This window comes from Microtus ochrogaster, unplaced genomic scaffold (genome assembly GCF_000317375.1).
Source record: "Microtus ochrogaster isolate Prairie Vole_2 unplaced genomic scaffold, MicOch1.0 UNK1, whole genome shotgun sequence".
Taxonomy (NCBI): Eukaryota; Metazoa; Chordata; class Mammalia; order Rodentia; family Cricetidae; genus Microtus; species Microtus ochrogaster.
The window spans coordinates 24,807,037-24,831,364 of NW_004949099.1; the positions used below are offsets into that span (position 1 = coordinate 24,807,037).

The following is a 24,328-nucleotide window of genomic DNA, read 5'->3' on the forward strand; positions in this document are numbered from 1 at the left end:
AGACCAGGCTGGTCTCGAACTCACAGAGATCCGCCTGCCTCTGCCTCCCGAGTGCTGGGATTAAAGGTGTGTGCCACCATCGCCCAGCTCATTATTGATTTTAGATCCAGTCAATTTAGCAGCCAAAATTTACTGTACCAATGTCCTCCTGTATTAATGGTATAAAGTAAGTACTTCCATGAAACTTGGAAAAGCATAGTGGCAGAAACTGGGAAAGGCACCATTGAGTTTTGTTGAAAAAGTGATAAATTTGTATATAAGGGAAAGACTGTAGGTTAGATGACTTAGAAATTCTTCTGATTTCTAGTTGAAAGTCTTTTTCTAATACATAAGGAACATACTTAGCTTTAGATAATGAGGAGAGGAATATCAATTTGCCCCATTCACTATGTCTTATATTTTCTAAAACTTTTAGGTGATGTACTTAATTAAGGAAGCAAAATAGGAGCAGAGATATTGTTCAGCAATTAGGAACACATACTGTCCTTTCAAAATATCTGAACTCAGCTTCTCAAAACCTGTGCAAGATAGCTCACAACCACCTGTAACTTCAGCCCCAGGGCATCCAATGCCCTCATCAGAACTTATTGGATACCTGAATACTTGTATGCTCATATGCACATGGTCAAACATATTTATACATAATCCAAAAATGATTTAATGTAAAGTAATACATTATTATAATATGACTTGTTTACTTGGAAATCCCAGGAAAATAAATCGAAAGCTTCTCAAATTAATAATAGTTTTAACAAGGATCCAAGTTATAAAATAAATAAGCAAAATTAATATATTTGTGCTTACAAGCAAGATAAATGAGAATATCAATTTTACCTCATACATAATGCAATAAAAATAAAATTATTTTGAAAGAAAGTTAATAAGCAATGTGCAAACCTTACATAGAGACAATTATTTGACATTACTAGGAACAAATAATGGAAATGAATGGATGAAATTTTTGCAATATAATATTTTTATTAATGCTTTGGGAAGTTCACATGAATATATAATGTTTTAAATCATATGCAGTATGGATTCTTCCTCTTAACTTCTCCCATTTCCAACCTCAATATCCCTATCCCACCTCAATTTCTTTATTTTTTATATTATACCAACTCCAGTATTTGTTTTCAATTACTTATGACCATTTTACCATTTAACTAGAGCTTGATTGACCTACTTGGAGCATAATTTTTAAAGAAAAACTAATTTTCCCTAAATCAAAAGCTATCAATTATGAGTAGCTCCTCAGCTACTCTCATACGTCCCTCACTTTCTCATTTGGGATGTTGAATGGTTTGATCTTGGGCAGGTCCTGTTTAGACAACCACTACTTTATGAGTTTATACAGAAGACATTGTTTCAGTTTGGTCTTCCCAGACCATTGGATCTTATAATCTAATCTTTCCTGTCCCTCTTTAACATTGGTGGCTAAGCCTTAGTAGGACAGGTATAATATTTGTAAGAAGGATCCTTTTATGTTTGAAAACTTGATGGATACTTATTATTTGCACACTGACCATTTATGAGTTTCTGCCTTAACTACCAATCCCTGCACAAAGAAACTTCTTTAATGATATCTGAAACCTGCAAAAAGTTATGGGAAGAGATAAATGAATTTGGAAGGCACTTTGATGTTATCCTTCTCATTAAAATAATGGTTCCTCCCTGGAACCTCTGAGCTCACTAATCATGGCTCGGTGGCCAGATGTAAAATGCACAGGTTTTCACACAAAGTAAATGTTTATCCCCATTAAAGTCTGTTTCACTATTACACCTATGGGCACATCTAGCCATACCAGTCCTTATTATAACTGACAGGTTCTAGCTAGGTGAGATTGCTGATGATATTTTCCCCCTCAGCAGCCTGGCTAGTACCATAATGTATCTGAAAGTTATGCAGCACAGAAGAAGTTCCTGTTTCAGCACCAGCTTTTTTTTCATGCCCTCTGAACAAAGTAAGTGGTACCTTCAATACCAAGATCTTATCATTAAGTTCCTGTGGACCACTAAAGCACTGGTAATAGGTTGTATTGTTTAGAGGATTTCAGGGCATGTCTGACAAACAACTCAAGAGGATGTCTTTGTTACTTTTCTATTGCCATAACCAAAACAAACAAATAAAAAAACTATGATAAAGGCAACTTATAGAAACAAGTGTTTTTAATAGGGGCACCACAGTTTCAGAGGATGAATACATGACCATCATGAGAGTCAGCAAGGCAGGATACTGGCTGACATGGTACTGCTGCAGTAGCTGAGAGAGCTCATATCTTACCCACAAAAAAAGGCAGAGAAAAGGAGCTAACTAGGAATGACATGGGCTTTTGAAACCTCAAAGCTAACCCATCCCTAATGACACACCTTCTCCAACAATTCTACTCTCCTAATCCTTTCCAAAGTGTTTCACCATTCGGGACCAAGTATTTAATTATATGAGCCTAAGGGAGCTGTCCTTATTCAAACCATTGCAGGGAGGTGTCCCATGCCTGGAATTCAGGTGTTTACTTATAAACCAGTGGCTTCTGTGGGGAACATTTCATCATGTGTGTGTTAACTATAGATCAATGATTTTATGTGACTGATATATTTAATAAACTTTAATAAAAATAATTATTTTTTTCACACAAGTGAAGATACAGCATTATACAATCTAAGTTCTACCCTAATGTATGGCTATAATGCAATTCTCATCAAATCTTAATGGGTAATTTGGGCAAATTTTTAGAACCTATTCTAAGTTATTCTGAAGTTTATATCAAAAATGCACATATAGGATTGCTCATAATATTTGTTAAATGTCAGTTAAAAATAAGACACATGTAAGAATTAATAGAGTTTTAACACACTCTGATCCCTTAAGAGGTAATATAGTTAAGCGCTGGCCCCAGATTTGAGAACTAACAACTTTACTTAGAAGTCACATTTCAAATATCAAAAAGATTACCTCAATATTTAATATATGTAGATCAGTGAGATGGCTCTGAATAACACCTGACTTTAGGGCCTACTGGCCTAAATTCAGTCTCTGGAACCCACAAGAGGTGGAAGAAGACCAATTCCACATAGTTGTCTCCCGGTCTCAAGAAATGTTCACTGGCATGTGTGGCTATCCCCACTCCCCAACAGTAATAAATTAAAAAGAAAAATTTAGTGTACAGCAAGAATGAGCAGTCTTTAGGGAAGCAACGCATGATCAGCAGTACAGTGGTTCCCAACCTTCCTAAGGCTGTGACTCTTTAGTACAGTTCCTCATGTTGTGCTAACCCCCAACCATAAAATTATCTTTGTTGTTACTTCAGAACTGTAATTTTGCTACTGTTATGAAACATAATATGAATATCTGATATGTGCCCTTATAGAGGTCTCGAACCACAGGTTGAGAATCATTGCTTTAAGGGAAAGTGTTGGTGCAACAAGGAAAGCATTTGAGTTGGTTTTCTATCTCATTGATCAACTTAAAATAACGCGAAGAGATTTCATTGAAAAACCATGAATATTATGCTACTTGGAATGTACAACCTTGAAATTTCTAATGAAACCTGATGGATGGACACAATGACTCAATTAGTTCTGAGGATTTCTCTTTTAGTTTGAATGGTTGTAAAGATTTAAAGATTTAGCAATGTGAGCTGAGACTAAATGTCTATGTTACAGAAAATTATGTGTACACACACATACACACAGGAAGAGGAGGGGGAGGGATGGAGAGAGGGAGAGGTAGGTGAGGAAGGTGCATGGAAAGGAGGTGGAAATGAAATTCATGTTTTTGTCACACATGTGTGTATTCAAATGCAAAGGTACAAAAAAGATTTAACAAAACATTATCAGAAAGCCAGAGATTAAAATTATCTTGTATTTTTAGTTTTCACTCTCTGCATTTTTCAATAATAATAATATATCATTAATTTTCTAAAACAAAGCAAAAACTTATTCCAAATTTTATTCCACACAGAGTAGGTTGTAGTTGCTTCTAATCCTATTTTATACACATCATTAACAGAATCATTCTTCTGTGATAGGTGAATTTTTACCAGGATGAATAAATAATGCAAGAAGAGGCATTTTTAGCTCTATGATTCAATATAATAATTATTCTCACAACAATGACTACATAGACTTGAAAATCTGCTCGAAAGCAAGAAGCTAAGCACAAGGCCTCCTTGTTGTGTAAATATGCAGCAACATGTATCACAGGTTGTAGACATTCCTGCATTCTTTGATCTCTATTGCGAGAAGGATTATTTTTGTATAATGCATTTTGATCTCAGAAGTTAAATCCATTTGATCTTTGATTCCTCATTCTAGGACCATTATATGCCAGGTGTTGATGTAAGTAAAATATTGATGACGAGGTGTGCGTGGTCCTGAATAGAAATGTGGGTCTTAGACTGGGAACTCTTTTTGATGTATCCTGAAAGGGATAGACCTCAAAGAGCAATCATTGACAAAAGATAGATGATAGTGAAGAAAGGAATCTATTTTACCAAGATTTTTAGAGCTGTAATTGGTGCATAGCTTAGAAGGTGATTTTCTGTGGTATTATTCTATAATTCTGATGTTTCTCTCCAGCAATGCAAATGAAAATTTGAGTAGTAGTAGGCTATATATTTATTACCACACTTTCAGAGCTAGGGAGGATTTGGGAAGGGGCGACATCTGTGTGTCATCACAAGGCTCCTTCATTTCATCAAGTGAAAATTAATGGCAATGTCCTGACATGCTTTGCCTTGTACCTTTTCATTTCTTGTAAGGAAAACTCTATCAAATTCCACTCCTCTCTCCCCCATGTTTCTACCTGAAGCACTAGCAATGAAGATTTTCTTTCTCTAATAGTTAAAGCCTCCAAACTATAAACACACACATAGCCCAAACTGATAATGTATTTGTATGAGCTTCACCAAGGTGTTTAAACAAATTGATTAAACATTTGTCTCAGAATGAGTCATAAATTGACTTTCAGTGATGATATACTTAATGCTGTGAGCAGAAACCCACTTCTTAGACTCTAAAAATCCACCGGCTTTCCTTTTATGCATATTACTAAATATTTTAGTGAAATTTTGTAAATAAGCATGATTAAGAGTTCAGCTGTTTTCGTAGTCCATTTTCAAGCTTGAGCGAGATTATTAATTTTAAAGCTCTGTACTGTGAGTTCATGGTTGAACTCTGTGGCTCAGGGCCTGCTCCTTCTATAAAACAAGCTAATAAAAATATAGTACCATGTAGCATAATCTAGTATATGATGATGTAGTACACTGAAGAATAATTTCTGGTGACCAGATGATGGATTCTCTATGAAACTCATAGAACATATTGTGTATATGATAAAGAGTTCAGGATATAATAGATGGTATTTCTAACATAGTCATTATTGTAATAAATGTAAAACTGTTACCTTGCCTTAGTACACAGATGAGAAGGCTAACCTGTGCTGTAGAGAATTTTGGAAATTATATTAATTACTTTTCTGTTCCTTTGATAGTGTACTCTGATAAAAAGAAACTTTGGAGAATAAGGTTTAATTTGGGATTGGAGTTCTAGAGGGGAACAGAATCCACCGTGGTGGAAAAGCCAAGTGACCTGTCAGGCACTCATGCAGCCAGAAAAGGGAGAAAACAGGATGTGGGGCAAGGCTATAAGACTTCAAAGCCCACCTCCAGTGGTGGACTTCCTCCCTCAAGGATCAGTGTCCTAAACATCCCAGAACCTTCCCAAAGAGTTGCATCAACTAGAGACCAAGTAGTGAAAATACACGAGTCTGTATGGGACGTATCACACTCCCAAAACCACGAAATATGGAGAATGGATAATCTTAGTTAGTAAAATATACTCTCCTAATTATCCCCCAGGGTACGGACTACCCACTCTGCATTGGCATCACTATGAACAATGCCCATTTCTACCTTGTGGGAACAGTTGATGATTCAACTGATTCACTGCCGTAGAAGTGCTAGCTAACAAGTGATTCCAGCTCTGATCCCAGCATTTGCTGATCTTTCATTTTACTCCCAGTGCCCCTTGATAGCCCTGCAATTGAGTTAGTTACTCAGGTAAAGACCTCAGCAGGAGACTGGGGATTCCTAACATTGGTTTGTGCTTTAAGTTCAAGGCAGAGAGCTTTCTCATCAATGCTGGGGCCAACCAGAAGCATGGGTTGGGGAGCAGGGCAAATCTGACCTTTCTCGGTCTGTATGAGGCTAATGTTGAACCTTAAAGGTGGGATAAGAAGTGATCTTTATAGCAGTAATAGCCACGCTTCAAAAGAAGAAAATAACTTGGAAAAACAGAAATAGCTAATATTGAATAGAATTTTCTAAACTTAGAAAGTCAAAGTGAGTTTGTCTTTGGCATGTTTGTGGCAAAAAAGATGAGTTATTGGATCAGTTTAAGCAAAGATCAAAATTCTATTTAGATACCTGAGAAAATATAATAAAGGGGGAATTTTCATGTCAATATTTTCAGTTTATTATTCTTGCACATAATTACTTGTACTGCTAATTATAGATTACAGTCTTCTAGAAATTAGAAGAGAGAACAAGTTGGTCACATTGGAAGAGGGGTAGAATACATTGTAGAGGTAACTACCACAGGGAACCCCCCTAATGCCAAGTCCCAAGCCATGTTTGTTATCAATAGTGACATTTTAACTTCCCTTAGGGTATTTCTTAGGGTATTTGTGATGGTGTGTGTGTGTGTGTGTGTGTGTGTGTGTGTGTGCATGTTCATATGTTTATGTACTAGTCAGACATAAACACTAGACTACACTATATATGTTACACATCCTCTCTTTGTAGGTTTTGATTTAACTTAAAATCAATGCATCAAAGTCACCAAGTAATTAAATTTAAAATAGTTCCCAAAATTAATTCCACACCCTAAAAGAGAAGAGGAGAATTTGATATCTAATTCTGCCTGTGGTTCCCTAGTTTGGTGTTCATAGGTACAAGCACTCTATAACAATATAACAACTAAATAGATTCCTGTCATGTAAGAGGAACTGATATTGCACTAATGGGAAAATAAGCAAATCCCAAATCCTTGTGAGTTGCATACAACAGGAATGCCAGTTGCCTCCTAGCAGTCAAAAAGAATGTGTGAAGCTTTGGAGATGACCTTCCAAGTGTGAGAACCTCTAGAGTAGGTTTTTTCAACCTTCCTAATACTTTGGTCCTTTAATATGGTTCATTATGTTCTGCTGAATCCCAATCATAAAATTATTTCATTGATACTTCATAACTTTAATTTCATTACTGTTATAAATTGTAATGTAAATATCTGGTATGGAGGATATGTGATATGTGACATCCAAATGGGGTCTCAACCCACTATTTGAGAACCACTGTACCAGAGTGAAGTGTTTGTACCAGGGAATGCCCTTACCTGGGCTGAGAGCACTACTAAGACATATTATTTAATGTTATTTGGGGAATGAATCACCACATAGAACTCACGTTGATATACTCTTACAAGTCCTCAAGACTCCGTGCTAATGTCTCATGATATTCATGAGGAACGCTAGCCTCTGTTGACTACACTGGCTTCTAGATACAAGGCAGTTGGGCTGCTTTTGGTTTTGTACCTGTTACAATACTTAGTAGATGCATGAAGCCAGTGCTTTTAACTCTCCACGATGGTTACCATACTGATACTCTGCTATCCTCACTTCCTTTTCTTAAGGAGGGAATGCAGAACAGGAAGACACAAAAGAAAGTGCCCTTTACTTTTAAGAAGGGTCTGGGTGCCTCTCGGTGGTATGGACTTGTAAAATGGTAACTGGGAAGAATACTCATCCAGCAGTACACTGTTCAAGTCCAGTCTTCTGAGTGGCTTGTCCCAAGCGTGCATGAGTCTGTACACCCTCCTGGTGTGTTCTCACATGGTATTTTCTTGTCATTTCAGATCCCTCAGATTAGTTACGCGTCCACGGCTCCCGAGCTCAGTGACGATCGGCGCTATGACTTCTTTTCTCGAGTGGTCCCACCGGATTCTTTTCAAGCTCAGGCCATGGTTGACATTGTAAAGGCTTTGGGCTGGAATTATGTGTCTACTCTTGCATCTGAAGGAAGCTATGGAGAGAAAGGTGTGGAGTCCTTCACGCAGATTTCCAAAGAGGCAGGTAGGACGTGATTGCATTGCCAAACCCACACTCTTCAATCATCTGTCTCTTGCAGTGTTTTCTTGAGCTATTTTTAAGTAAATGGTACACATCATAATGACCATGCCCTTGATCTCATATCCCCTGAGTTGTGCAATTGCGACTTTGAGGCTTTCAACTATACCATATTGTTATTGTTGAGGAGGTTTTCAAAGGTGTGGAACTGCAGCGCCTTGATATCAACAGGCCACGTAATCAGAATGAACACTACAATGGGAACTTAGCTCCTGCCTAAGAGATACAGAGCTGACCTCCAATCTGTTTATAGTTAGTGAGAAAATGTGACTGTCTGTGTCCATCCACGATTCAGTTTCCACTTGGTCTCTCTCCTAAGTGGGGAGAACTATTTAGAATTATATGAACACCGTCACAGGGCCACCCTGATTTTGTAAGAGTGTCTGGTGCTTCTGAATGACTTAGATGAAAAAAGCAAAACTAACCAGGAGGTAGAATGTATTTAGGCAAATAGAGCTTGAACTTGAGATTGTTTTCAGGAAGTCAATTCTATTTAGCAGCACTTACTAAGAATAGGTTTACTTAAATTTGTTAATTCAGCTCAAATTAAAGTCAAAGGGCTTTGGTGGTTTGCCAGCTGTCTTACATTTTATATATATAATGAATTTGAGAATTGCTTTGTGTTTCTTTTTATGGTATCCTCTTGATGGGGGTCTCTTGTAACCTAGCCTATCCTTGAACTCACCATTTAGTTAACGACGATCTTTTGACCTTCCTATTTCTGTCTTCTAGGTGCTAGAATTTTAGTTACCCACACCCTGCCTGGTGCTTTGAGGTTATGCTAAGGCAAAATAATCAGTTTTGTTGATGAGAATTTTATTCAATAATCAAATTGGTAACTGGCCAGTGTAGTTAGCCGGCAGTGAATGAGCAGAAGATCCATTTCAAGAGGAAAGACTTCATTCATCTTGATGACAGTGACTTGAACAACACCTTTCACTATAGACATATTCAGTGAATGTGGCTGATAAACCTGCACATGACTGCAGAGAGAAGTTGCTTTGAGAAGCTCTTATTTTCAACTCACAGCACGAACACTTGATGCAATTTTAAGTGTTACTGGCCATCTGGGTCCTTCTTACTTTCTGCCTTCTGACTGAGATAGTCATAAATCACCAACAACAGTCATCTGAATTATCAGTTTTAGGTTCAAATGGATATGTAAACCCCCTTTGTTGTTTTGGATTTGCCTGGTGTTTCTGGTTGATCATCCTATGGCTCTGAACACATATTTAGGACTCTCACTGGAGGACATGTGTCTCTCATTCAACAGCTGTAACTGCTGTAGTCCTAATAGAAAATATCTACCATAATTCAGTTAGAAACCTTCTGATCTGGCAGGAAATATTAACTCTGTCCTTGTGACAGGCTGTGATATGCAGAATTCATTAAGAGTAGATTTCATGAGTCCCCAAAGAGATACTTAATTACTGTAATGACTATTTTTATTCTTTTCTCTGTCTCTTCCAAACTTGCTTTGATCAAAATAAGGTTGACATAGAGAAATGTCTGAGATATCTTAATGGAAATAAGTAAGTTAGGCAAAGTCAAGAGAAATTGCATGTAAAACAGTAGCTCAGAAATAAAACCCATCCACCATCCTGAAATGTTTAATTACTAAAAATGATCCCAATTTTAACACTAAATTATGTATTGGACAAGCAAAAAAATGCTCATTATCTCACAAAAATCTCGGTGTTTTCATGGGTCACTATTATGTTGAATATTCAGTAAAAAATGCTTTTCTTGCTTTGGGATCAAGATAAATGCTGATTCTAGGATATTATAAGATACTGTGTTCTATAGAGAGGTCTCAGGGAGACAGTTATATGGTTGCAATTTCTGGTGTCATTGGTTGGAAGCATAAGATATGGTATTAGAGTTCTTTAATATAATGCAAAGAGAAATGACTTGTAATATTGTATGCATGTTCCAGACTATGCATTTAACTAGCAATATATTGAAGTGCTCAGCTCAAAAACAAGATCGTGTCAGGGACAGTCATTTCAAATAAAATATTTCAACCTGAGAAAATGCTCCTTGGGGATGATATTTAAAAAAATAGCTACCTGCTGCAGCAGACAGAGAGGGAAACATAGGAGATTTGGTGACATGTCATGATTAGTTCTAAGTATTGTGATATTCAGAGCATGGATATAAGCCATCTGTGCTATGTTGCAGGTGTAATTAATAACAGTAAGTTTGGTATGTGATTCATAGATACCCTTCTCTAATAAACAAGGAGAAAGAAGAGACAGGGAGAATTTACAGTTTACATGGTATGGACGGAGCTCATCCACTGTGACTTAGAGAAAACATGAGGTTAAAAGTTCATTTAATTGCTGTGAGATTCCTTTATTTCTTTGTATGTATATAAATTCACTTATGTGTGGTGTGCAAGCCTGTATGTAGAGTTCCAGATGTAAGCACACATGGTGAAGTGCCTCTTTGTCTCTCTGTTCCACTTTCTTTGTGTGTGTGTGTGTGTGTGTGTGTGTGTAAGTTGACAACACGTTCCTTCCTTGATCACTTTGTATTTATTCATCAAGGAAAGAGGAAAGATCTCTTGCTGAACCCAGAGCTTGGCAGTCCCTGAAAGTCTAGTTAGCCAACTAGCCTTGAAGATTTCTTTCCCTATCTTATAAATGCTGGGGTTACATGAAACCACCGCACCTGCCCAGTTTTTACAAGAACCTGGGATGTTCACATTCCTCACATATAAGTGAAGTGTTATGTCACAGAAATAAGCAATCCACTTATATAGTGTCAGAATGATCTGGATTTGAGTGATGGACTCTCTTACTTCTGTGCTGTAAACATCTGATACATGATTTACCACTCCAGTCCTCAGATTCCACACAGAAGGAATGGGATTTATGAAGGTTGCTTCATTGCAGTGGTATAATGAATGAGATGTTGTACTGGCGAGCAGTTAATACCCAGACACACCTGGATATTAGTGCACCACTCTAAGACCCTATAAATATTTATTTAAACTTGAAAAAATTGAAAGTGACTGAAATAGATAGTCTGCTTTCAAACATAATTGCAAATTATTTTGGTAGTAGAGTTATTTTTCTCAGTAGGTTTTCACCATATAAGTAAGAGGAAGAGAAATAAAATAGAATCTCTCCCTCTCTCTCTCTCTCTCTCTCTCTCTCTCTCTTTCTCTCTCTCTCTCACACACACACACACACAAGATTGGATATATTTTATATGTATGGGTTTCAGTCTCAAAGACTTAACATCCATTGCTTTTAAGGAGTTTGATTCTGAGAATTACTATTCATGTATGTATATTGATTTTAGAATGCTTTCACCACAAAGCTTAAGAGATCCTTAAGCCTAAGGCAGAGGCTACTTTAGGAGGGAAGCATGTCCCAAGTGCTCATAGCGACAAAACAGGGTTGAGCTCTTTGGTATCACTGCCAGGTAAACACATGAAGATACTTTCATCAGAGGGAAAATCCACACTTAAACTGGGTCCTTTAAACTATTTATTTATATGTGTATGGGGCTATTGCCGGTGTGCATGTATGCACAACACACATGTCTGATTTCCTAGGAGGCTACAAGATGGTATCAGATCCCCTCAGACTAGAGCTACACACAATTATAAGTTGCTGTGTGGATGCTGGAAATCAAATACGGGTCCTTTGGAAGAGAGGACAGTGTTATCAAGCACAAACCCATTTTTCAATTGTCAACAGGGACTTTTTCATGTGGAAGACTAGGCATCTTTTCTTCTGGCAACAACCTTCCTCTCGGGCTTTGTTCTGGGAGACTTACCTGAGTGCAGACACTACATCATGCTGAGATTTTAAAGAAGACTTTAACAGAATTTTCTCCAATAATGTCATTCCTATCAAAGAGCCACATTTGCATAAGTGGCCCTGCAATGGATACTCATGCAATGCCAACCAAAGCTGTTTTTTCCCTAATTTTTCAGGGAACAAAATAAAATTTGCTTCCATTTTGGAAAAAAAAAAAAACTAAAACAAATGAACAAAAAACAATACAGGCCAATGTGATAACCTAAATGGCCTAAGTTTCAGTTAAAGATTCTATTTCTTAAGTGAAAGCCAAAGTTAACATTTACTATATCATGCAGCACTAGTCAGTACCAGATCTTGTGGCACACATTCTACTGGAGGACTGTAAGAAAAATGCATAAAAAGTTGTTAATGTTTGATGTAATAAGTTTCTTGGAGAATTCAAATATATCTTCTTTATGATATTATTTTCATATAGCACACCAGCACTAACATGTTGTTAATGACACAGTTTTAACCTACTTGTCTACTTTTTAAAACCTAAAAAAATGCTTGGACTACACTTTTGATATGTCACAGTATTTACTGGAAACTGTTTCTTTATTTGGTATTATAATAATTATTTTCTAACCAAAGCTAAGTATTTTTATATGGAAGGGAGAAATTTCTTGTGGCCTGACTACTAAAGCAAGAACCACAGGCAACCGCTGATTGCTGAAAGAGGATAATTACTTTCCCCTGGGAGGCGCTTCCTAATTGTAATCCAGTACAAGGTGTCCACCCCTGAAGTCTAAGTTACAAAACAGCAACACTAAGAAGACACAGCCAGTCATGTTTCACATATCTATGCATTCATATATGTATATATATATAACCATAATAATCAATGAAAAAGAGGCAATGAATTTGAGAGGGAGTGATGGGAAAACAGGAGCTTGTACAGCAATCACTTTACATCAGAGCATTCTCACGCTTACCCTCATCATGGGAATTTATAGCACTGCCTACCTGTTTCTGCCCTGGATGCAGCACTTGGTCTCATAACCTGCATTTCGGATCAACAAGGCCAAATCAAGTGTGTGCTCCTGTCATCTAGCTCAGGTCCTAGGATGCCAAAGTTATGCAACCAGTACTTATTAGGAAGAGATGGAAGAATTACACTTCTTCATCTTGCTTTTAGGGGAAAAACAAAGGAATCACCAAGTTGCATTTTTTCTTCTATGTCCCCTAAATTTATACTTAAATCTCTTTGCTCTGGCTTGTTGTAGGCTATTTATTGACATTTCCATTAAAAACTAAATGTTATGGTGTAAAAATGTTACAAAAGTCATAATTGTGAATCTTTTAGTCTTAAATATTTAATATCTACATTTTATATTTTATTTAGACATAGTCTCCTATATAGCCCTGGCTGGTCTTAAACATCTTATGACAATCAGGCCATTCTCAAACTCATAGACTTTGTCTTCAGAGTGCTGGAATTAAAAGTTTGTACCACAATACCTATCCTAATATCTACATTTAATATAGAATCACTAAATGCCTCATAAGGTAGGTAATTTGTGTTATTATTTAAAATACGGTTACTATTTAAAATATGGTAAGCTTTTTGCATACTCTATTGTAGAAAAGAAACAATAACAACAAATTAATTCTAGGTGGTAGGACTAAGATACAAAGATTCTTGCTTTTTTATGTGGGAAAAGGGAATTCGAACTTAGATCCTCAGACTTGTACAGTATACACTCTTGTACAACATACACCTGCTAAGCTACCTGCTCAGCTGTTGTATACAGCAATATATGTATTTGTCTCTTTAATAATACGCCATGTTTCAGTCTATGTGCTATGCTCATAGCAAATGGCAGCAGAAGTTCTCAGAAGGGAGTTTCCCTGTGTATCATGATAGAGCTAACAATACCCAATATTCATGTTGCTAGCCTCACAGGAATATGCTCTGCTAATTTGGTATAACCACTGTAAATGAATCATGGAAACAACTAGCAAAAATAACAGGAAGCCCATTTTCTTGACACCAGCACTGACCACAACAGCAGTATCCGTTTCTACCAGTAGACATGGAATCCAGCATCAGTTGGCTGTAGTTATTCAACCTCTGAATTTTTATGTCCAACAGAGCCTGTAGTAGCATTGAAGCAGCCTGCTGAAGACTGATTCCATCAGCCTGACGTCTCTCCCTGTCTATCCACACTTCCACACTATGATGTGGGTTCTCTAATCTCTCCAGTAGCTGAATGAATTGACCAACATCGTTTAAATAATGTCTTTACTTAATTTAGGCATGTTCATATTTGTTTGTTTCCAACCTTCATTAACACAAGTAATGAGGGGTTGCCTCTCTTTTGGGTTTTTTAATATCCCATGTGTGCTACTGTCACAGAATTTTGCTTGTCTTTCTTCTTTCCTATTTCCATAACTTTCCTCTCTTGTTAGAGACAAGTTTATAGATGACAAGTCACATTGTATCTGACTTGCAATATTGTTTATTCAGAATAGTGCCCAGTACAAAATAGGATCTTTTAAATTTCTATTTTATAATTATTTTTTATTTACTGGAGAGGGGACAATTTTCAGCAGTCAGTTCTCTCCTTTCACCATGCGTTCCAGGGATCTAACTCAGGTAGCCAGGTGACATGGCAAGCACTCGTACCCTCTGAGAAATATTTTGGGACCTAGACCATTTTTAACATGTTATCAATATCCTCATGAACACAAGATTATAAATGATGCAGTGAGATTATTTCTAATTCTGATTTTTTAAAGTGACAATTACTATGTTGTGGTGAAATGATTTCCTAAGAAGACAGTCCTGGAACAGGAAGCTACACCAGATGTATTGTGATCTCACAGTATATATCTGAATACCTTCATTGTAGCAAGCACTGCTTATGAATTATATTCATGACAAAACGATTTTTGGCTTTCAAAGAAAATGTATAAAGAAGGAAAGCAATTAACATAAACTGAGAGATGTTCCAACACAGGTGGCTAGGCAAAGGTAGATACTTATCTAACCCCAAAATTAAAGTAGAAATTGGACAGAAAATGCTGTCCAAAGGAAAGCAATAGAGGATAATGTAGGAAGAGGGAAGCGTGATTAAAACCCAGACAATACTGACAGTGATTGAAATGTTCATTGTTGTAAGAGAAAAACTGTGTCTTGAAAACATTAAGACTCCTGATGAATGCAATTCAAGATCTCTTACATGTAGTATGTTTAACCATTTCTGAAAATGAGCAGATATTTGAGGCCTAAGCTTCAGGTTCTTGCCCTAACTCCATAAGTAAGCCACCTAACCAACATAAAGCTCCTCTGAATTTTGAAGGCATCAGTATTTATTGAGAAAATTCATGTCTATTCGTTTAGAAAAATGCTAGATATAAATCATTCTAATTGCTAAGGATGAGCTCCTCCAAAAAGTCAGACTGTCACTGTTAGCACAGGGTCTAGAAATAGATGATGCCAGACTGTTACTGTGACATGAAAGAAACTGACAGTGGACACACATATCTCCTCAACCCCATCTCATGCACTTCACAGCACCTGAAAGATATGTGGTGGTAGTGGGGGGTAGGGGACTGAAAAGATCTAAAGGTAACAGGAAGCCATTTTTTCCTGCCTGCTTGCCTCTGATGACCAACTGATGTGTGTACTAAGGAAGAAACGAATGTGAGATTTTTATATGGAGAGAAAAACACAGAGGGAAAGAAGTACCCTTGGTTTTAAATAGAGAAGTAGAGACTCAAATATGGAAAATTCTGTCGAGTGGCAGAATTTCTTGGTCAGTTGAGCAGGGAAGGAAGATCCTTGTCTAACTTTCCGAGAAAGTGATTATACTTTTGTTGTAACTTCAAAGCCAATAAATTTAGAAAAAAAAGTGTTTGTTTGGTCTTTTCTTTCTGTCTAATGAGGTTGTGTGCAATCTTCAAGATCTTGAAGTCTCTACCTCCAATATTTACAAAAAAAATCATTTTGAGAAAGTCCCAGTTCTGAATTTCTGAAGGCTTGACAGAATAGATGCTAGCAAAAGATACATTTCAACAAGAAAAAAAAAGTATATTGGAATACGAGTTTTCTTATATCCTAGAGCGAAGCATGTAGAACAATTTGTACTCATACCCAGATTTTGCAACTAAAAGCTTTAGAGTTGTAAGAATTACTTAAATGTCTAGTGCCATTAGAGAAGTACAGGGCTAGCAAAATGTCCTCCACTTTTGCTTGGATTTAAGAATCTCGTAGGGAAAGTGAGTTAGCTACAATAGCACTTACCAACATTAGTGTTAAGGGAGAACAGAGCCTATTCAAGAAAGGCAGACTTAACTTAGGTGCTCTGATGTTCAAAGTCTAGCACAGATTGTGATTTTGGTGTCTGCTTTCGGGAGCTTCCCAGAATGTTATTCAACTGCAATGGACAAGTGAAATGGAGGAAGTCTGAACTCTACCTCACAGAAAATGCAGTAACCACTAAAACAGACACAAGAAAACAGGCCAACTGGCCAGTTCTATCATTTAGAGAGCCCAGTCCAAGAAGCATTGAATAACATTGCTTACCACCTATCTGTTTAGTGGCTTCATTGCCTTTATAATTTATTTTATATTTTGAACAACTTAATGCATGTAAATGAAGACTATTTAAGATTTACACAAAGCAATCTGTTTTCTTTTAATTTGGCCAATAGATCACTGCTGTTAAATCTTTCAGGAGATTATGGGAAATTCTTCAAAGCTCCATGTATGCTGTATTAGTACTCTCAAACAAGTCCAATATAGTCAAAACAGCAACAATGACAGTAGCTGTCCTGAAGACATACCACATGGGCTTACTTGGAAAGATTTTGACCCCACACCCTATTGCTGTTTATTCTCATTTGTTACTCTTAGTTGAGTGAAGTAACTACCTTGTGCTTCATTTTGATCACCATTAGCTAGTACTTTACCATTACAATAATGATTTAGAGTTAGTATTAATTGAAGCACAATTTCCATGGATCCTCTTGAGACAACATCACAGTCTTTGTTCTATGGTATTAAGATTGTGCCATGACCATTAAAAATTCAGGTACACATCACAAGATAGCAATTTACATATGAGAAGAAATATTCATGTTAGATTCATCATAGAACTCTTATCTTGTGGTAGAAAGGGTATATGTTAGGCTAAAGTGCAAGAACAACATTATTAAAATGCTCTTTCCATGACATGTCAGTGGTCTTTTTAGATGTAACTAGGATTTTCAAATCATGGCTAGGGTTGAGTTCAGTCCTTCCCCCCCCAAAAAAAAAAATATTTATTTATTTTTTTAAAAGAGAAAACAAACTATCTTTTTAAATTTTATATGCCATTCCCAATTTACACTCCCTCCTTTTCTTCCTTTCTCTAACTACTCCCCTCAACCACTCCTCAAACAGGATAAGGCACATTGCTTTAGGGAAGGTCCAAGACCCTCCCTCCTATATCTAGACTGAGAAAAGTTTCCATCCAAAGAAAATTGGTTCCAAAAAACCCAATATAAACAGTAGAGATAAATTTTGGTGCTACTTCTGGTGGTCCGGCAGTCTACCTCAGCCATACAACTGTCACCTACATCTAGAGGGACCAGTTTGGACCTATGCTGTTTCCTTCCCTGTCTGACTGGTGTTGGTGAGCTCCCAATAGCTCAGGTAAACTATTTCAGTGAGTGAAGCCATCATGCTTTTGACCTCTTTGCTCATATTCTCACCCCTCCTACTCTTCAACTGGACTTTGGGAGCTCAGCCCAGTGCTTTGCTGTGGGTCTCTGTCTCTGTTTCCATCAGTTGCTGGATGAAGTTTCTATGTTGATATTTAAGATATTCATCGGTCTGACACCAGGGCAAGGCCAGTCTGGGCACTCTCTCCTCTGTTGTAATATGGAGCAGAGCGGCGGGTCCTGGCACCCGGCAGCTCGCATGGCTTATGCCCCGAAATAATTACATGAAAACTGTATTCTTTTAAACATTGCCTGGCTCATTAGTTCTAGCCTCTTATTGGATAGCTTTTACATATTTATCTAACCGATTTTTAATAATCTGTGTAGCCCACGAGGTGGCTTACCAGGGAAGATCTTAACCTGCGTCTGTCTGGAGTGGGAGAATCATGGCGACTCACTGATTCAGCTTCTTTCTCCCAGCATTCTGTTCTGTTTACTCTGCCTACCTAAGGGTTGTCCTATCAAATGGGCCTAGACAGTTTCTTTATTAATAAGAAATCACTCCCACATCATTTCCCCTTTTTCTGTTTAAACAAAAAAGAAAGGCTTTAACTTTAACATAGTAAAATTACATATAACAAAACAGTTATCAAGCAAGAATTACAGTTACAATATTTGTATCTATTTTATCTTTTATCATAACTAAAAAAACTATAACTGTAACTAACCATTCTTTAACTCCATCAAAGACTCCAGAAGGATATAATATTATCTAAGCAAACAAGGAGTCCAAAACCTTAGAAATGAGAGAAACATCTCGCTGCCTGGATAGTCATCCAAAGTTCCTCTGTACCGTTGGGGCATCCATCTTTGGCCTTCAGGCCCATAGTATCCAGAGACATTTTCATGAAGCAGGAAAATTTAAAGACAGCTCAGTCACTTTCTGCTGTGTCCTGCAGAATGTCTCACAAATTTTTTTATGAAGCAGGAACCCCAAAAGACCATCTCACCTTTAGGCAAGTTTAGCAGTCCTCTCTCTGTGGGTTTTTTTGTGTCCAGTTTATGCATTAGTCCAGGCAAGAGCAGTTTCTTGCCCAAATGGCTAACCAACTCCATAAGGAGCCTCTTCGATGCCCATCTTCCTTTTGAAGTAGATTGGTGCTGCCAGGAGCAGACATGTCTCATTGTCAAAAAGCCCTAAGTTATTAAAATATTTTAAATGCCATATTCTGCAGTCCTTGAAAGATATGAAGAATGCCTATCTAACTGAAGTATATCTCTATATATCTAGAAAATCTAAATCACATGACTACAAGCTTTACTATTATCAATGATTATCCATTAACAACCTAAATTTCCTAATTATACATTACATTTTAAAAATGAACTACAAAATCACAATACCTTAATCAAGATCAGAAATACATATACATATAGCAAAATTGACCTTAAAATCCACACCAAAGCAAATTATTCATACCTATATATCATTTCCCCCTTTAAATGTAAAAGAACATTTATAAACAGTATTTTGGGAACATGGGTGCAGTTTTTTTCTCTCCAAACTGCTTTCTGCTGAATGGGGGCATCGTTAATTAGGTCTTTCATGGTATAACCTGTGTGCCAGTTTTATCTCAGTCTGCAGTTGAGTGAAGTAATGTTTTGAGGGTGTTCACAGCAACTTTTCGGGAGGTCGTGGTCTGTCGTACCATATTGGGATAGAAGCAATCCATAGGGTCTGGTCCTCTGTGAAAACAAAAGAAGACCCTTTCCAAAGCATCATATCCTTAGACCCAAATTTTGAAATAGTAATACCCTTATATCCATTTTGGTTTAGCTTGGCAGCCCATGTAATGAAATGTCTCTCTGTACTTAGCTCCTTCATAGTTAAAAATTTTAAAGAAAACACAATGTACATAATCCAGACTCTCTGTGAATTTTCCAATTTTACGTGGCTTATTTTTCTTTATTTCTTTTAATCTATAACTATCTGTACTCTGTCTCTTTAAAGACTTTACCATTTTTTAAAGGCATTAACTTTATTCTCTATATTATTTTTCTTCTCTCTCTCAAGGCTACGTAATTCATTCAACAATGTGATCCATTTATAGGTCTTCTATGTCTGAAATCTGTTTTATTGTGAATCTGTAATTTTTTTTTACTATCCAGGAGCATTTCTTAAAATATTAAGCAGTTCTTCACCATGTACAGGTAATATGGTACCGCCTGTGTCCTGCCCAGTTGAAACCTTAACTGCGTTGTTATTACAGTCATTATGGTAGTTCCTGCCTGAGGTCAGCACAGTTTAGCATGGAGCAGCTGCTCCTGCCTCAGATCCATTTGGTGCCCCTGAGCCACACACAGTTCAAGGCACATAGCAGTCCACATTTGAGCCTCACTCAGCAGTTTAATTCTGAGATTGAGTGTGCAGCACAGAAACTCTTTTCATCCAAGTTACAGCCAAATCTTACCCACGGAGCACTGCACAGTCTGAAAACACATCTCTGTCTGGCATCAGGAATCCGCCATTCTCTTCTGCCTGCCTAAGCCTGATTCTGCCGGCTGCCCAGTTGCAGGTGGGGAATGCTGAGCCATCGGCATGGTCTCAGAGCACTCTCCTTCCAATCCCAAGTGGGAACAGAAACATCCAGACCCATAAAAGCCATTGAAATTCTTTAAAGCCAGAGTTTGTACTGGTGACACAGCCCCAGGAAGCCGTGCTTTAAAATGACGCAGCTCCTTTTTTTTTTTCTGCTGCTGCCAAATGAGGAAATCTCTCTATGACATGCCACCAACAAACAGCAAAAATTTGTGTTAAACTCTATTGCTTAGGGTCTTACCTGGGGTCATCCTTGTGGATACCTGGGAAGTTCCCTAGAGCCAAAATTTTTGCTAGCCCCATAATGACTCCTTCAATCAAAATATCTTTCCTTGTTCTCGTATTGGTCCTTTCAACATTTCCTTTTGGAAGCAGATACCAATGCCTAGTTCCATAAAAAGATCCTGAATGATATTTCCCACAAGCTGATATATGATAATGGAACTTGTATACATTCTTCTCTCAACACTTTGGGATTGTCACAGTATATTTTGTCAGTAGTGTGTTTTCCTTGGGTGCTATATTCAGCATCTGTCAATGAATATTTCACATAGACCCTAAAATGGTGGTCAGCTATAGATGGTACAGTAAATTTACAAATGGGCCAGTGCCCTGATGTCTCCATGTATGTTTTTTCATTTTAATTTCAATATAATTATTATTATTTTTTAATTAAAATTTACTGAAGATATCTTTCATTCAATGTTTTCTGATCATGGTTTCCCTTCCCACTTCCATCCAAATCCTTGGCACTGGGCATCTCCACATCCATCCATGCAACCCCACCTCTTTTTTATATATCTCTTTAGCAAACAAACAGGCAGAACAAAACCGAAAATAAAGAATAAAAAAAACTAAAATGGACAGTGGTCTATTTTTTGAAACTTCATACAATTGTATAATTTATCTAAATTATATCCATCCACAACTACTTATCTCCATCTTTCTCCAGCCCCTCATTCCTCTTTGTTCCATCTCCCTTCCAAATTCATCTTCTCTTTTTATTTATATAAGTAGTTCCCTAAATGCAGCTAGTGTTTTCCATATTCCTATGGGTATATTGCCTACTCTGCAGTGTAAGCAAACTTGTAACATGAGGGCCTGGCTTGTTGGGGTTTCTGTCCCGCCCTGTACCCCACAGATGGAAAAACCCAAAGAAAATCATACAAAGATCTCTATAAGTTATGAAGCTGATTAGCCTATCAGCTCACGCTTCTAATCATAAAATTAGATTTTATGATTTATATTAACCCTTTATTCTGATCTATGTTAGCCATGTAGCTCAGTACCTTTTTCAGTGGGGCAGATCACATCCTGCTGCTTCGGTGGTCTGGGCAGGAGTGTGGGAATAATCAACTTCCTTCTTCCCAGAATTCTCCTGTTCTCATTGCATCATTTCTACTTCCTGTCTGGTTTACCCACCTATATTTCCTGCCTGGCCAATCAGCATTTATTTAAAGCATGATTGACAGAGTATAAACAATTCTCCAGTACCACAAACTAATAGCTTCTAAGCCATAAAGAAGAGTGACTTTACCTCCCTTAGCAGTTGTTAATGGCAACAACTCCCCTGATGGGGGTGGAATCATAAGGGCTCCACTCATATCCATGCTGCAACTTTTCTTGTATTTAAAAGTTTTTCTAAATTAAAAACAAAACTAGAAAAACTATAGTAATATTATTAGAAAACATTTATGGAAATATTAACAACCTGCTACCTGAAAAATGGGAAAAATCCCACCTTGCATTATTGCCAACTCACCGAGGAGGATTATTTCAGCAAAGGCCCTCCTTATAGTTTTGAGGTTTTTATTCGATGAAGTAATAGCCACAGGGAATGGTGACAACTGAGTACTTAAATATTGATAGATGCAAGGGTTTGCCTAAAGAACTGAAATGTGTAAGAACCAAGGAAGGACAGTGTTGTTTCCAGGTATGGAAGTAAAATGAAGAATGGGAAGTGTGAAAGACAGGAAGGACAGTGTCTCACAATTTACACTGAAATTCCATTATTCCTAGTTCTTCAAAGAAGCTTTTCTCTTCCTGCAGGTAGGGTTCTTTGGAGCCACAGTCCTGACCTCACACTTTCCTGTTCCTCTGTCACTCCTGCCATGCTGGAATTCTGACTAGCTTGTTTTGTCAGTAATCAGTTGCATTAAACTTATCAGTACAATAACCATGTCCTATTTGGAGGCTATTTATGACTACTCTCTTCTCCCATTCACCTGACCTTATATTCTTTCCTTCCTCTCTTTGTTGATATTCCCTGAGCCTTGGATGACAAAAAATTGGTATACAATGGAGCACACAATGTTATTTATATTCATTGCATTTTAAAAACTAGGAATCTGATATTATTTTATTTATCTTTTAAAAATTGAATGTTACTGAACAAAGTGTTAATAGTCTCACCCCAAAATTTGTGTGTGTGGTGTGTGTATGTGTGTGTGTTTGTGTATCTGTGTGGATGTAGGTTGAAAACAGTTCCTAGTATAATGCTAGGCAGTCACTATACCTCTAAGCTACACTTACTCTGTGTAAATATAATATTTCTATTTATAAATAAAATGTGTTGCTGAGAAGTTTAACAGAAGATGCTGGTGGGAGGCTGTTATTGATGGTAAAATACTATAGTTAAATTGTATTATAAGATACGATTATGAGAAGAAGGGCCATTGGCATAGTGTAACTAGGAAATGAGGCACTGCAATACACATGTTTGCCAATTTTCTTTAGATTTCAGTATTTTCCAAACTGCACTCTTCACATTTAAAAATAATGTCCATTTCCACATACAGTGAAGGAAAGGTTTATATTGAGCTTATTTTCTCTGTACAAATTCACTCAACCTTAGGTTACTGCATTCGCATTAGATAAATGGCTGTGGGCAGCATCTGGATCAATAGCTGGGATGTCTCTACTGAACCATCTGAGGTCAAATTTGACTAGTTCTTGATTGGTGATTATTATTTGCTACTTGGCTGGTGTCCACTCCTTTTAAATAGAAAACACATTCCTATACCTATCATATGAAAACATAAAAATTTCTTTACAGCTCAGTGTGTACAAAGAAACAGTTTCAACCTTGAAGCTGGCTATTTAGGTGGAACATGCACTAGCCAGTTCAAAGGGAAATAACAACTATATACCTTTCTATCATGACCTTATCAGGCCCTAGAAGGGCAGACACTTACCATGCATTACGACAGTAGGATTGTTAAGGTACTTCGATCCTTTTATTTAATTTACTATAATTTTGCATGTAAATGTATATCTGTGCACATTCCTGTGTGGTGTATGTGTATGCATGTGTGTGCACATGCGTGCATGCAGACATGTGTATGTACATCAAAGGATGACATCTAGTGTCAGTGCTTGCCTTGCCTGCATTCTATCTTGTCTGAGACTGGTTCTCTGTGTTGTTCACAGCTGTGTATGCCAAGATAACTGATCTGAAGGCTTCTAAGCTTTCTCCTGTTTTTGCCACCCATATCCCTCTAACAGTCAAGATGATTATATCATGTAAACTGCTATTCTTGGATTTGCTTGTGTAATAGGAGTTCAAACTCTCATCCTCATATTTACACATCAAGTGCTTTACCCACTGAGCAATCTCCACAGTCCCATGTGATACCTTCCTTCTATTTTTATTATTTTTGTTAAATATATATTGATAATTTATGTCAATTGTTCAAAAATGCTTTAACATTATAAATAATGCAAACTATATCTATGAATTTCACATTCTTTACCAAAATGATCACCGTGTTAAATAGAAAGAAATTCTTAGAAATATTATGCGTTTACTAAAGGAATTATGGAAAGACTTAATATCCAAAGTTGATGAGGTGGCTATAGGCTGCTTTAATGAAGCCAGGCTCTATCAGAAGAACATGGGGGACAAGTCACATCCAACCCCATCCATTCCTTCTATTCTATACTCTAAAGTCAGCTACTGTAGAGAAAGCATGCTGATGATGCTAGCCATCAATTTTGTGCTCCTTGGCCAATGGAGTTTGAGACAAGTGATTGACCATTTTATAAGGGAAGATTTTGAACTAATGAGCAATATAAGATTAATCTTGGATC

The 24,328-nt window shown here is 37.2% G+C and overlaps 1 protein-coding gene across 4 annotated transcripts in view; it reads left to right on the top strand.

Annotated features, from left to right (window-relative positions):
* Grm7 (glutamate metabotropic receptor 7) overlaps window positions 1–24,328 on the top strand; it is a 905,362-nt gene that overhangs the window by 281,204 nt on the left and 599,830 nt on the right. For all 4 annotated transcript variants that reach the window (XM_013353051.2, XM_026788235.1, XM_013353050.2 and 1 more), the window contains exon 2: window positions 7,906–8,122. In XM_013353051.2, coding sequence (XP_013208505.2) covers window positions 7,906–8,122 — 217 coding nt within the window. The remainder of the gene's footprint in view (window positions 1–7,905; window positions 8,123–24,328) is intronic.